General features: G+C 41.9%; 1 protein-coding gene across 2 annotated transcripts; it reads left to right on the forward strand.

The window, feature by feature from the left end:
* The first annotated feature begins 2,197 nt into the window (after positions 1–2,197).
* LOC118410494 lies at positions 2,198–14,691 on the forward strand. 2 transcript variants are annotated; one of them, XM_035812234.1, is made up of 5 exons: positions 2,198–2,761; positions 8,768–9,281; positions 9,899–10,054; positions 11,230–11,425; positions 12,709–14,691. In XM_035812234.1, the coding sequence occupies exons 2-5, from the start codon at positions 8,856–8,858 to the stop codon at positions 14,424–14,426; spliced, it is 2,496 nt and encodes an 831-aa protein (XP_035668127.1). In that variant the 5' UTR covers positions 2,198–2,761; positions 8,768–8,855; the 3' UTR covers positions 14,427–14,691. The 2 variants fall into 2 exon arrangements, with proteins under 2 accessions (XP_035668127.1, XP_035668126.1); XM_035812233.1 differs by lacking the exon at positions 2,198–2,761 and having other exon boundaries at positions 8,565–9,281.
* The last annotated feature ends 664 nt before the right edge of the window (positions 14,692–15,355 follow it).

Raw genomic sequence — 15,355 nt, forward strand, 5'->3', positions numbered from 1 at the left:
ATGTCCCTGTAGCTGGTAGCAGCCTCACAGTTGAGCTCATGTTTTCCATTCGTTTATAAGGCCTACGTCTAAATTCCAGACCGGGGCCCGACCGGGCAGCTTTCGGGATGTATAAGACACCAAAAGACAGAAAACTACACAAGACGTAATAAAGAGAACAGTAGTGGACATTATTGATGTATCTTTTTACGTATAGATTTCTATTTTTCGTTTCCACAAACAGCCCAACAGGCCCAGGTTCAATCCTAGGAAAGGATCGGTTGGGACTGCACCTGTCTTTCAGAAGGGACGTAAATTCATGAGGGTTTGTGTTTGATTAAGTGTCTCGAGCACATTAAATAGGAAGGGTTAGAAGCACCCCCCCCCCCCCCGACATACCTTGCAACTAAGATAGGAAGAAAACTTGCTGCACCAGGCTCTACAAGGGTCCGCACGAACGAATTGTGGAATCCGACCGATTAAAAAAAAATCATCAAAACATTAAAATAAAGTCACTGTTTTGGTCATTATTCTACATCATAACTCTACATGTACCTTATTACACTGAAAATGGTATTCACAGCGCATGAATGCGAATTCACTATGTTGTGACAACGTCTTGAATGCTGGGGAGCTCTTGGTAGGCCAGCGCAAAATAGGGGACTTGGCGCGGCTCGATTCACTATTTTTCATCAGCACTGGAAATGAACTGACGCTAATATGTTCAAAATTAGTCTCCAAATTTTCTGGAAATATGCCATGTATGTCTTATGATGGTGTAAGACCCTTAGCATAAGTCTTACATGTTACATACCACTAAGATAATTTATAAGTTTTTCCTGCCTTATTCAAAACAATTTCCAAGTAAATTCTAATTCACATACTTAACACTATTTTTATCTACATTACCAAAAATGATGAAAATCAACCAATTCCTTCTCTTCCCGCAATCTCGAACAATTGTGCTTTTAGGGTAGCCAAACCCCATCCCCCTTCTCACCCATGACCAAAAGTTGCATGTCACCCTAAATCCGCGACAGTAACTCGTCTAGAGTAGGAGATACAAAATCAGCTGCGCTATCATAGAAAGTCACTAGGAGCCTATGATCGAACTTCTCCCTTGTTTTGCAGACACCAACCCATGTACCTTTCAGAAAGATCCACCCACAAGTTCTCAAGTGTTACTGTACATCCGGATCCACAAACAAGTAGAGCTGAAACATAAACCTTTCTACCGTAGCGATGATAATAGCATGTGATCTTTAAGTCAAATTCGTCTTTTTGATAGATCGCTCTGGTATGGCAATAAGAATCGGATGAAAGCATGATCATTATCCCAACATACTTTCAACTCTTGTGATCCAATAAGAGAATTATTTTATTTTGGTTAAAGCTCTCAGTGACGTGAGTCGATTAGGGAGTCCCGATCAAATATCAATATCAACTAGAGTTCGGTGACCTCATACCTCCATGAAATATCTAAAGCGTTTGTACATTTTATGCAAATGACTTGCACATTTACATGATTTAGGCATGGTGATGTAAATCACTGACTAACATACACATGTGACAAGTATAGAATTCCCATCATTAATCATAAAGCGGTTTTGTAATTTTCGCATACATTATGCAAATCAGTTCCTCATAAGCATATTTGGTATCTGCTTATGTTCCATCTATCATAATTTACATGTGTTACATTTATTTAAGTGGAATTACTACATCAATCATGCAAATTAATTCCTCATTTGCATAACATGAATATCATTATGAACATCTTTGCCAAAGCTACCTGCATGCCTAAAATTATGTCAATCCGAAATTCCTTTCTGCAGTTATCCCCTTTGAAATGTCTTGACAAAAATGCTCCTGCAGTTCCAAAGGGGGCTGAAACATACCCCATAAAAATGTTAGGGGGCTTAAACATACCCCACTTTGTCATGACGCTGACGCTAGGAGCCCCAAAATTATGTCACTTATTCCTGAGCACAAGAGCTATCTAATACTTAAAATTCGTGACCATATCTTGTTCGGAGCACGATATGGCAAAACCGGAAGTTGCGCTGCAGTACCAAGGGAAGCCACTAGGGGGCCCAAAATCTAACTATTTCCAGCTTTTATCACACCCCACCAACACACCAAGTATGAAACCAATCCATCCAGCCGTTCTTGAGTTACCATGTACACAGACAGACAGACAGACAGACAGACAGACAAACGCTGTGAAAATATAATCTCCATGACATTTCATGGAGATAATAAGCTATTGGAATTGGGTTTGGTCTAGGGCTGGGAAAAGTATAGTCTAGAATGCATGTTTTTCTTCAACAAATCACCTTTTCTGGTCCACCAAAGTCACTTGAAACGGGGCCTTCTGCTTGATTTCACTGACAGGTCATAGACAAACACCTCCCGATGCAAACCTTCTATACCACCTGCCTCTTTTCTTACAGTGTTACACTTTTAATTTCCCCAATAATTAGCTGTGTTCTGCATACCAACCAAGAGGAATTTTGCCAAATATATCGTAGCAAACTATGACGGCATACCAGAAAAAATGCCTGGTTGCTTGATTACACCACTATTAAGCGTTATTTGATTCAGAAATGATGACGTCTAGCCATTTTAGTGTTGCGCCAGCCCCCTTTCTTTGACAGACCAATGGCAAGGAAGAATGACAAACCAACCGGCCTTTGGTTGAAGCCGTCTTTCATAACGGGCATCTTCTACCGACATCCCCACGCCTGCACTCCCGCTACCGATCTTCTTCACAGGAAAAAAGGTTGGTTCCTCCGCAGTCTTACTTTCATTAGGTGGGTCATTTCTTAGCTGCTCTTCGGACATCTTTCCTCTCGTGTTAAAAACTCGGTTTATTTGATATTTCTCCCCCGAACCGCCCGGGTCAGGTGAGTTTTTTTATCGTTTTTACGCCTCTACAACATGTGTGTGAAAAGAGGAGAAAATAAACGAATAAAATCGTCAAGTATATGGACATATTTGGATCGAAGTATACATTCATAGGCAACAAGTGGCCTTAAAGATTATAAGAAACGGGGTTGCTGTTTTTGCTTTTGCCCGTCCATAGCTGCGGATGTAGGGTTTGGCAAGCAATCTACGCGCATATGCATAATGGAATGGACAGCTGTGTACACTTTCTCAGATCAGACAGTCTGTATGGTCAAATGTATGTCAGAGGCAGATTGGAGCCCGTCTGGTGTTTTCATGATTGTAAAAATAAACCGCCCGTGTTTCAGGAGTGTTTCTTTTATACAAACCAATTCACGTACAGTAGCGCAAATTAGCTTTTTGTAGCCGAAATCACCAATTCCTCACCAATCATCCCCAGCAATCTCCGCAAATAGCTTTTTACACAAACACACCAACTGCTTTCTGTTCAGCACCAAGGACAGGTTGAGAACACCAGCTGCGACGGTACATTAGTACATTTTCTCATCACATGCTGCATGCCTACATGAAGGAGAAAACGTACGCCAAGATGGGAGTTCTCTTACCAAGATGTAATACGCCGTATTTGATTTAGCAACTTCTGATCTTCCAAACACTTGTAGCGTATTGACAACGAACACATGACACACAGTCTACATACAGAAAATATCCTATTAGCCTGGCCATTCCAAATGGTTTGATAGTCAAAACACCTATTTAGAAAGCATTTACATTGTATACTCTAATCTGCATTAATCTGGAATTATCAAAGACAATCCTAAGCCCATCGCTCCTCTGGGATCGTTTTTGTATGTATCTAAATATTTGGAAACACCCAAACAACATTATCCTGTCATGGCAGAGCGTATCGTTACAAACATTAGCCATTGATCCCGATAAACTTGGATTTTGATGTCATATTACCGTGGTCAAAGTGACGAACTGTAATTCCTACATGACAACATGTATGTCCTTGAGTTAAAGTGAGATTTAGAACGTATGTTTTTCTTCTACAGTACAAATACTACCATCCATTCGACCTTTTCCGTCCCCTTTCTGTTGGGATCCCATAATCGCTGCTACCATATCTAAAAGGAGCGTAATGATCCTTGGCTGCATTTACTGTGTCTGGGACTTTGTCGTCCATTACTGTTGTACTGAACATTTGTTGAATACTAGGTCCTTTCTTTGTATTTTCTAACAAGCGCCCCACTAGCTAGCTTGGATATCAGGGTAAGTCTCTTGTCACGTCCATACGATGTTTGAGTCACAGCTGCCAAGGGTTTTCGCGTTATGATCACGACGCACAGGTTCATTATCCTAAAGAACTGGAGGCGGTTGTCAGAAAAATCATCACGACTCTTCAAATGTCGGTCCTCTCATTGATGAAGAAATATGATGGGAGGTTAGACTGGTGCGCAGTGGACGTCAGCGTCCTTTTCATGTCTGGTGTGCATCTTGAGATGACAGCTATGGTAGACAGGCAACGATCCAGATGTAAGATTCGTCGCATGACAATGAGCGTTTAAAATACTATATTGATACTTTAGAATGCAATTGTCGACTCCAAAAACGAAGATGAAGATGTACGAACAAAAATGAAAAATATATTATTTGGTACACCATATTCTGTGTGTTCTGTTATTTATTCAACATGTCTGGTCACTTAGATTTCATAACGACGGCATCTTTTTGGCAAACGTTTTTATTTGCACGCTCGCATTAGTTTTAAGGTTTCCTGAGAATGCCATTTATATCATCAAATTAACATGGCCTTACGGATGAAGGAGAAGGGTAAAACCGTATGTCAGTTAAACTAAACCCTCCTATCCTACCCTAGACAAAATTGATAACAATCGCTAAATGATAGAGTAAACAAATATATAGAATGAGATAACGGTGCATAATGATAATCAACTAATGAATCAAGATAAGAGCACGAAAATGATCAAATATTGAATTAACGTAAGGTAAGACTTGGATATATGAGTCTAATACAGCGGGCTATGGTGGTTTATCAGATGTTTTTTCATTTACGCTTACACTAATTATCACTTACAGTCCCTACCTGACAAAAACAATCTTCAGCAATCCACGCTGGTCTTATCTTAACAAGTTGCAAGAGAAAAAGGCTCACTGCACTTCAAATCAAGCCACTAGGGGGCCCCGCACCAAGACCTATCCACCACTAAAATATCACGAACCTGGCACCAGCGGAAAATCTAGCGTCCATTTTGACGTTCTGCTGCAGTACGGTAACTCGCCTCTAGAAGGCCCATTATCGACCCATTCACCAAATATCATGCAAAACCATTCACATCGTTACACGTGCACACTCAATCCGCTGCAGAACCGGAAACAAAATCCAGGTAAACCATTTTCAAACTTGGCGGCTGCCTTTTTTCGCGACTGCTACTCATTTTTTTTTAAATCATGAAACTCCTTCCACGAGTTATGCTACCGACCTTCACATACACACCCACACAACCGATCCAACCGATCCGACATGGCAAAACTGAAAACATTGCCTTCTTGGCGAAGGCAATAATTTGTATTTTGGAGAGAGAGCTCAAATGCAAACCTAAATGCATGCTTACAAAGTCTTTATGGCAAGTCTAAGAGTAAAATTCTGACACTACCACACACACACACACACACACACACACATACACACACACACACACACACACGCATACACACACACACACACACACACACACACACACACACACACACACACACACACACATACACACACACGCACACACACATACACACACACACACACACACACACACACACACACACACACGCATACACACACACACACACATACACACACACACACATACACACACACGCACACACACACACACACACACACACATACACACACACACACACACACACACACACACACACACATACACACACACGCACACGCGTCTCTCAATCGTGTGCTTCATTCCGTTTGGGCCAGTCGTGCGATTTTTTATATCTAAAGTATCAAATATCTAGACTCATTCAAATAGTTCCTAACCCCAGAAGCAACAATTTTCTTCTTCTGGACATACACCTTTGATACCTAATGCCGTGCGCACAGTGGTGATTAAATTTCGTACGTTGCGGACACGTAGATGAATCAAATTTCATTCATCTGCGTACTGGGAGGCATGGCAACAAGTGGATCAAACCGCAAATAGTCATTGGTATGCCGCAGGTAATGGTCCCTGAATGCCGCATGAAAAGTGGCCTAATAATGTCCATTTAAAGCTTCTTAGTGCTTTTAAGTAGGCCATATGAATGACTGTGTATGACTGAAAGAAATCTAACACGGTTTTACTAGGATGTGAATGCAATTAAAAGCACTGTGAAGCTATCGCTGCATGAACATTAAACTTGCGCCAAAAAGATTTCAATAACATGCTGTTTGAAACTGTATGGAAAATGACATATATTTTGATAGCTGTAGGAACATATTGCATTTTCCTTGGTGGATTCTTCATCTCATCCACATTTTTGGCCCGGGAGGAAGTGGAATAAGTATGGGTCCTCTAGCACCTTGTTCTGTAACTGCCTTTGTCTTTTTGTTGAAAACTGTTGAAAATAATTACACAAGAAAGTACGAATAGCTTATCAGGATTTGCGGCATGCAGGTTGCTTAGGTATTTGTTTGTTTGTTTGTTTATTTGTTTTCAAACGCCTGGGTGGCATATTCAGTTTACACAAACTGATTTTCAATAGGGCCCAGTATTTACATACAAGGAAATAAAAGCATATTACAAAGAAAATAGATAGACATACACATCGGAACATATAAGTACAAATGAAACATAAAAGAGAAGCAGACAAATCCATATCATAATCCATAAATCCGATCCAGGTCAAGAGACAATTTTGTCAGGAGGTCAGAGGTCACTACTGAGAATATGCATGGAGTTTCAGAGCTCATTTAAATAACTTCAGGGTTGGAACTTGTTTAATGTCAGCTGGTAGTGAGTTAAAGTGTTTACCACCTCTGTAGGCAAATGAACGTTGTCCTGTTGTGGTCTTGAAAAAGGGTTTGTATAGGAGTGATGTCTGTCTGGTTTGGTAATTGTGAAAGTTGTGGTTGTGTGGGAGAGAAGGTGGATGAGAGGTATGTTGGTGCTAGCCCATCTATACACTTATAAACCATAATGCACACATGATCCCGCCTTCTCCCTGTGAGGTACTCCCAGCTGAGCTTCTCATGAAGGTCAAGGACACTGTTGGTCTGTAGGTTCAGTTGCAGAACTACCCTGGCAGCCCGGTTCTGTAGCACTTGTAGTTGTTGTTGTCTCCCCACTCCGCAGCTATCCCACACGGTGTCACAGTAATCCAGAAGGGGGAGTACAATTGCTTTATACAACATATCAGCTATCTTTACAGTGAAGCAGGGTCTAGAAACACGGCCCCACTAGGTTTCCACTGCCAAGTTTTGATACACATAGTCAGTGACATCCAGTAATGTAGTAGCTGTGGAATGACCCGGTCGGAAACCAGACTGCTGTTCAGAGAGAATGCTATGACGGTGGAGATATTCCAGGAACTGAACATGTACCTCTTTTTTAAAAAGCTTTCATGATAACTGGAAGAACAGATATGGGCCTATGATTATTTGGATCCTCTTTACCCCCCCCCCCTGGTGTATTGGGGTCACCTTAGCTGTCTTCCATTTCTTTCCTAAGGAATGATACCAGATGAGAGACACAGATTACATATGTGGGCCATAGCTTTGCATGTACACGGTGCAGCTGCTTTCAGCAGTCTTTAGTGTATCTTGTCTAACCTTGTGGTATTGTTAGTCCATAAGACTCTGAGCTTGTCATATACAGTAACTTCTGTTACCTCCTTAAAGACGAAAGTGGATGTTAGCTTCTTGTACTTGTCTGGGCATTTAAGTTACCTGTCTGTTTCATGACCTTCTCAGCTAACGTGTTTCCAAAGGTACAGTACTTACTCGCATTCGTGAAGCCTGAGGCGGGCCGAACTAGCCAGACTAGAGAAGACTAAAATTCCAGTTTGTTCACTCGTTAGACATCTAAATACAGGGTTTGGAGCAAATATAATCCTGGCTGAAAGGCCACTAAGTAAAAGACACGAATTGACATTTGACGCACATTTCCTGCTTTGCGGACGATCCCAGTATTTTTAGTTACTTTTAGTCTTATCCTGGAATGACATTTGCCTGGATAGCCACGAGGAACGCGCGCTAACGTCCTAAGGTCCTGGCTGAGGTGTCAACATTTAGTGTTTATGATGGCATTACAGTACAAACAGTACCATGATTTTTTTTGTACCATGAACACACACTTCCACTTCGAGGTATAGTGAAAATAAAAGCATATTTAGCTCCATGAATATTTCAACATGTCTGCTCCCTTTTAATCATATTTCCTATGGGGATGGGTAATAGATACAATTGTTATATAAGTAGGCTATTTCTCTTGGAAATCATTTTCCGGTTGTCTTTTTCATGCACCAGTGAGAAATCAAATTAGATTTTTTCTAATTCTTTCCCTGTGAATTGTTATAGAGCAACATATCGCCTAGCATCACACACACACACACACACACACACACACACACACACACACACACACACACACACACACACACACACACACACACACATGTAAACTGACTTGGCATGGAAACTGATATTGGGAATTCCTTAATATCCATTCGTTGATAGCTTAGCTTGTGCGGTAATACAAAAATCCGTTTTCTTCTGTTGGTATGGGCCATACATGTTTTTACCACTCTATCCAAATAAATTAGTAACAGCATATCGGTTGCACTATTGTACTTTTAACTGCAGCCTCTTCCTGGTGAATACTTGGACACTGTATTCAGAACAATCTCGTCACTGTTGGTGAAGGCAGTCAAGGCAGGACCGTCCGCACAACATGGCTGATGCTAGCAGCAATCGGTCTGGTGGTCAGCATGTCATCTGGACAGACCAGCCAGAGTCTATGTGGAACAGTACAGAAGATGAGCTGGACACCTTTCTCTACCCCAACTCCACCGCCAACTCGAGCGACATGTGGGACTTCGACTTCCCCCTGCCACGCTTCACCGACGTCACCATGGCTAAGATCATCATCGTGGTCGTGACGTTCGTCCTCTCGTTCATCGGTAACGTCACGTTCCTCATCACGTCGTGGCGCCTGAGACGGAACAGACGAGCGCGGCCCCTGCAGAGCCTGCTGGTGCACCTGGCCATCGCTGACCTGATCGTGACCTTGGTCACCATGCCGTCCCTGGGGATCTGGTTCTACACCGTGGCCTGGCTGGCGGGAAACGGCATGTGCAAACTCATCAAAAGCCTACAGGTAAACTTTTCATGACGTGGTAGATGGAGTACTCGATTATACAATAATAACAAGGACCATATACATCATAAATGACCGTTCTGTCTTACATGTCTTACATATTTCAAACGGTAACGTTACATTTTCGTCAGAATTTGCAGGTCAACGGATAAAAGATAAATCATAAAAAAAGTCCATGAAATATTTTGAATTTCTCGTTCATCTTGTGTAATTGTAGTTTATTGATTATACAAATAAGGTTTTGATAAGCAATAAGTGTATTCACTTCCTGTGACTCTTTGGTGAACGCGACTGTCATATGGCATATATAACCCAAAACAATGCCTCCCCTTAAATTAGAAGCCTTTCTCCATTTGATCTCATGGTCTGGGAAATGCCTGTCACCTGTCTGGGCAATGTTGATATATAGACTAATTCCATTACTCACAAACGCTATTTCCTGTAACTTTCACAACTCCTACCTTAAATTCCATCACTTCCTGCCACTCCGAGACTAGACATGACATAGTGAATGCGTTGTCCCCTCCAAGTGCGAAGATTTCGTTTTTGGTGTGGTGGAGACTATACACAGAACACAGCGCCGAAGTTTTGGCAATCTCTGTTGCTGTCTCTTCCAGGTGCTGGGGTTGTATTTGTCCACCTATCTCACCGTGGCCATCAGCATAGACCGCTGTATCTCTGTGGTAAAACCAATGTGCAGAAACACCGCCAAGCGGCGCAGAAACATGGTCGCAGTCTGCTGGATCCTCAGCACTATCTTCAGCATTCCGCAGGTTAGTGTTAGTTATTAACACTAAATGTGTGTGGATTATGCAAAGATCGACTGTTACAAAATTTAACATAGACCGGTCCAAAACACTTCTGCTCAAAAAGTGTACTTTTTCACACTCATTATGTCCAAAATTGAATGTCAAAAATATGTCCCCCTGTGAAAGAGTGGACTCTCCTAGAAGACGCATTTTGGTTTAAAATGCCAAAAATAAATAAATCTGAAGTCCCGTGGGCATATGTCCAAGGCATGTCCATACAAAATTTCATGTAATTTGATTGAAGTATCAGGGCACAGGAGCCCAAAATGTACAATATGGCCATGAATTGCCAAAATTAACTATTTTGGAGCAATGTATGCAAGAAGTGCTGATTAAGTCCTTTGCGCACATGTTCAAAGCGCACCTATTTAGAGTATCATTCGGTTGTAATACAATGACGCAGTAAAAAACGTACATTTTTGTCCCCAAAATCGCAAAATTAAGCATATTTGAATCATGTATGCCAAAAGCATAATGGGCATGTGGGCGTAATACCAGGGCACAGAAGTCCAAAATACTAGTAGTATGCATTTCTCTTATTGAAATGGCCAAAAATCCCCAATGAAATAATTCTAAAGATATTCATAAAAAAATTAAAATGTGCTGAGCTGAGCTGAGGTATTGCCCCACTGTACAGATCTTTTGGCCTAGGAACAATCAATATGAATCTAATGGACGATTTAAGAAAGAAGAATAAACGTGACAAAACAATATACTTTACTTCCATACCTAAGGTATGATGGAGTGAAATATGACAAAGTAGCGCAGGCCCTCTCTATTGACAGGGAGCCTCGTAACGTTACTGTCAGGGTTTGAAATCAACCCTCTTCGATTGTTCAATTAGCCTTCTAGCGGCCTGTCTAAATCCCGCTTCCTCTGTTGGGAGACGCAAGTTACTGCCCCGGGCAGAGGAATTTGCATTACACAGACTTTTGTAGAATATGACCGATCAAAACAAGGTCAGTACTCGAAAACAAGCGGACTTCGTGCGGCATGCTTTCAAATATTAACCTAAATGGAGATTTTTACATTCAGAATGTTGCAGATTTCGCGCCCACTGAATTCTACAACACTTAACGTTACCTTCCAATCTAGTGACTGAACCATTTCGTCACATCAGCTCCTGTATTTTTTTTCAGGCTGTGATATTCCACGTGGAAAGCCCGGTGCCAGACTTTCAGCAGTGCGTCACGTTTGGTTTCTACACGGCCAAGTGGCAGGAACAGTTGTACAACGGCCTCGTCCTGGTGGTCATGTACCCCATCCCGCTTCTTGTCATCCTGATCTGTAGCGTCCTAACCTTCATACGCCTCAAGAAGGAGGGACAAGATAAAGGTACGTGAACTCATTATTAATCTTGCTAGCCTGGATGCCATCCGATTTCTACCGAGGCCTCAATACGTGTTTCCCTTAAGATTCAATTTGAAGCACAAACCCATTCAAATTAGGAACAAAAAAGCTTTTGGTTTATCATAGAATGCATAGAATTAAGTGGATTTTATCATTCTTAAGCCATGTTGATTTGATTATATGGATGACATCCGCGCACGCACCAATTTTCGGCCATTTCCAAAAAAAAAGTTTTGGACCACATAGTTAATTGTGCAAAGCAGCTGTAAAATGAGCACAAATATTCCGTAGATTGAAAAAAAAGTATCAGAAAATCAATAACTGATACCATAGAATGCCAAAATAAATCTCAAAAGTCAAAGAATAAGATGTGAAAGGATAGAAAGAAAAAAAAAAGTATTTTTGGTAGGGGTTTGTACATGTACCAGTAAATTCAGGGTAGGTCCAGAGGATCATTTCCAGGTGGACGTGAACCTGGACCTGATTGTCTGTGGAAACTTGAGAACTGATAATACTCAAAACAATATAATGGTAATTGGTCAATTTTGCTACAAAGGAATCTCTTTGGTGGATCATTGGACTACCACTGGCATTTTAAATCCCATCTTCATGTAATAAAGGCTAACTGTCTCTGTACATTTGCCTGTAGAAACTTGGTACAAGTGACTATAACCTCTATTCACTTCGCTTTTGTTGTCTTCTTGGCCCGGTAAGACCCCAAACACCCGCCGACATAGTGTGTCATTTTGCAATTGGCGAAGCCCGTTTTGTCTGATTTTTTTCAGGTCTGTTTATTTCAGATTGGTCCAAGAAGAAAAAAAAATGTTTTGCACCCGTATGATGTACTGGTCGCAACATCTAACTGTTGGTATACCATACTATGTGTTTGTAGTCCTATGTTCAACCTTCCTGGCCACATTGATTTCATACTGAAGCCAACTTTTTTTTGGCCAAACTTTTTTTTTTAATCGCTCGCTCGCATCAATTTTGGAGTTCCCAGAGGATGTCATCCATATAATCAAATCAACATGGCCTTACAATAGAATGAAATTCTTCCAAAGTAGCCATGGAGCTCAATCCATGACTGCACGATCATGATATAACGAAAGGTTTATCATTGTAGATTGCAATAGAACAGATTTCTAATGATATATAAATGGTATTCACAGAGATATGACTGACCGAGATTAAGTTTCCAAACGTTATGTGTTGCACATCGTCATTCTATCACAATAAGTAGTCTTACAAGATTTTGTCTGGTGTCTCAGACACTTTCCGGACCAGAAATCCGACACGCCAGCGACTTCTGCTGAAGGCCCGTAACAACACCCTGCGCACGACTGCCGGGATTATGACCAGTTTCATCCTCTGTTGGACACCATACTTCGTCACTCTGGTCTGGATCCTCTTCTTCAACTGGCAAACCGTGTCTCCCGTCGTCTTTGACGTCCTGTTCCTCTTCGGTATCTTTAACTCCTGTGTCAACCCTATAGTGTATGGTCTCAGTATGTTCAAGAAGACCACGGCCCGTCCAACCCTTTCTCTCATCGAGTTTTCCAGTCCGTTTCTGACTAGGTCGGAGCGACGTTCGGCCTCCGTGAACAGTAGAATCTCAAGAACATATTCCCACGTGTCTTTGTCCACAAGACGGTCGTGGCAGCCATCCAGCGAGTCTACCACATCATCCCGTCCTAACGCACTGAACAATCAGCACAGCCACAGCGCATCCCATTTGATGACAGGTCTCCCCTGTAGGTATGGGGTCTCTAGACAAGTCCGTGGAGGTAGTCAACAGAAATATCTACATCCCAACACAACGACGTCTCCTGGACCGTCAACAAGGTCGCCAAAGGAGGCATCTTGGCATTTGAAGAGAGCGACACTCACCCACGCCCACTCGTCTCCCTCTCTACTCACTTCAATGGAGAAGAGTGAACGGCCCAATCGGAGACAATCTGAAGCATTGGCTGTGCCGACATTGCCGACAATCTGCCTCACACCTCCATCAGAAAGCAGAAACACCGCTTTCTTCAGCGCCGCACTCTGCCTACTTCACGACGAGTATGCAAACTCACCCACACAACCGCCGGTTGCCGACATTCCATACCAACCAACTGCGGTAAACCAGCAGGGTGACCAACACTATCTGTCCAGACGACTCTCTGTAGCGTTGCCTATGATACCTCCAACACCTGACACACCAGGCAGCTGGGAGACATCATCATGGCAGTTCGTCGGAAAGATCTCGTGCTCGCTATGTCGGTATGACTCGAGTTCTCCCAGTGCGAGTTATCCAGATAGAGGCGAGTGTGTTACCGGTAGACCACAAGTCAACGCAAGACGTTGTATCTCTTTGGGGAACACTGACTCAAAGGTCAATCCCAAAATTACAGAGAGACTCAACGCTGAAGTAGTACAGAAAATGAGGAACAGTGTACAAGAAACAAAGATCAGTGAATATGATTTGTCTTTCGAAGTAGCGTCTTTCCGTCCTCCACTGCACCGACTGTCGGTCCAGGAGTCTTGTGTCCAGTCATCGGGCAGAATGGCCAGTGGAGCGTCCATTGTGGGTTCAGAGGGTAGCATTCAATCTTCTCTTGAAAGCCCTCTGCACTCACCCGCGAGTTCCGTCACTTCAATAGACTTCAGACACAGACTGTCATTGTGCTCCTTCAGAGAGGGACGAATTCCCTCAGATCTTCACACTGCACTTCGTCCCAAGCATTACAGCGACGACAACCTGAAGCTGTCGTGCCGTAAAAGGAAAGCGAAACGAAGAGTGTCATTTAAGACTGTCCATTTCTTGGCGGAACCGACCGTTTCCGACTCCTCGGTGCCGTCCGAAGGGTCAAACTCATCAACCCCGGACGATCACCAAGAGCCGACCCGGGCCAGGAACACGTCCAACCACCGGACCGTCTCGGCTGACATAAAATGGCATGTAGGGTGTCAGCTGACACGGAAGACATCGTCCACGTTACCTTGAGAATCATTTCATGCCACATACTTCATATTAAACTTTTGTTCATAACCATATTCTATGTCAAAAATGAAGATAAATTACGTTGTACCTACTTTGGTGATATTGGTTCAAAATGGTTAGATATCGGTTTCTTACCCAAAACCTAAGAAGAGATTAATGGAACCCTCTCAGTATGTTTGATTTTTCACTCGTCATATAATATATGTTAGATGACTGTGAAACTTGGGAAACATTGTTGTCACAAGTTCTTCAGAAATTGAATGAATAAATCATTGATTCTTTGTCAACTGTTTGTATGTGATTCAATATGAAATGCTGATTTCTTTCTGCTTTGCAAAGCAAAACAAAACAAAACAGAACAAAACAAAATAAGAGCCGGAGACCTCATATCTCCATGAAATATCTGATTATGCAAATGACTTCCATCTATACAATCTATGCTAATTCATGTACTTGAACTAACTTAAATAGGTCAAAATATTGACAGTTCAATTACTTAACACTTAGAAAAATTATGGCACTTTACATTAATTTTGCAAATTAGATTCATTTTCATAATTGGTATCTGTTACTGTTCCACCTTCCACAATTTGAATTTTACATGTATTTGAGTCCTATGATAGAAAACACTGCAAAAAGAGATTTTCCTCATTAGATAGGTAAAAAAGCGCCAATTTACATAATAAGTCAGTTATTATGTTAATCTCTGTCTAAGCTATCTGCATACTAAATATCATGGGGATCCGTCGTTCCTTTGGTCGTCTATTTTCCTTGGAAGATTTGACAAAGTAGTCCTGCAATTCCAAAGCAAGTTGTTAGGAGGGCCAAACAGACATGACTTCCTTTACATCACAAGCTATATGCCACCAAAATATCAACACAATAGCACGTCCAGTTCAAAAGATATAAACAAACGGAAGTTCTACAGCAGT

The sequence above is a fragment of the Branchiostoma floridae genome, chromosome 2 (assembly GCF_000003815.2).
Source record: "Branchiostoma floridae strain S238N-H82 chromosome 2, Bfl_VNyyK, whole genome shotgun sequence".
Taxonomy (NCBI): domain Eukaryota; kingdom Metazoa; phylum Chordata; class Leptocardii; order Amphioxiformes; family Branchiostomatidae; genus Branchiostoma; species Branchiostoma floridae.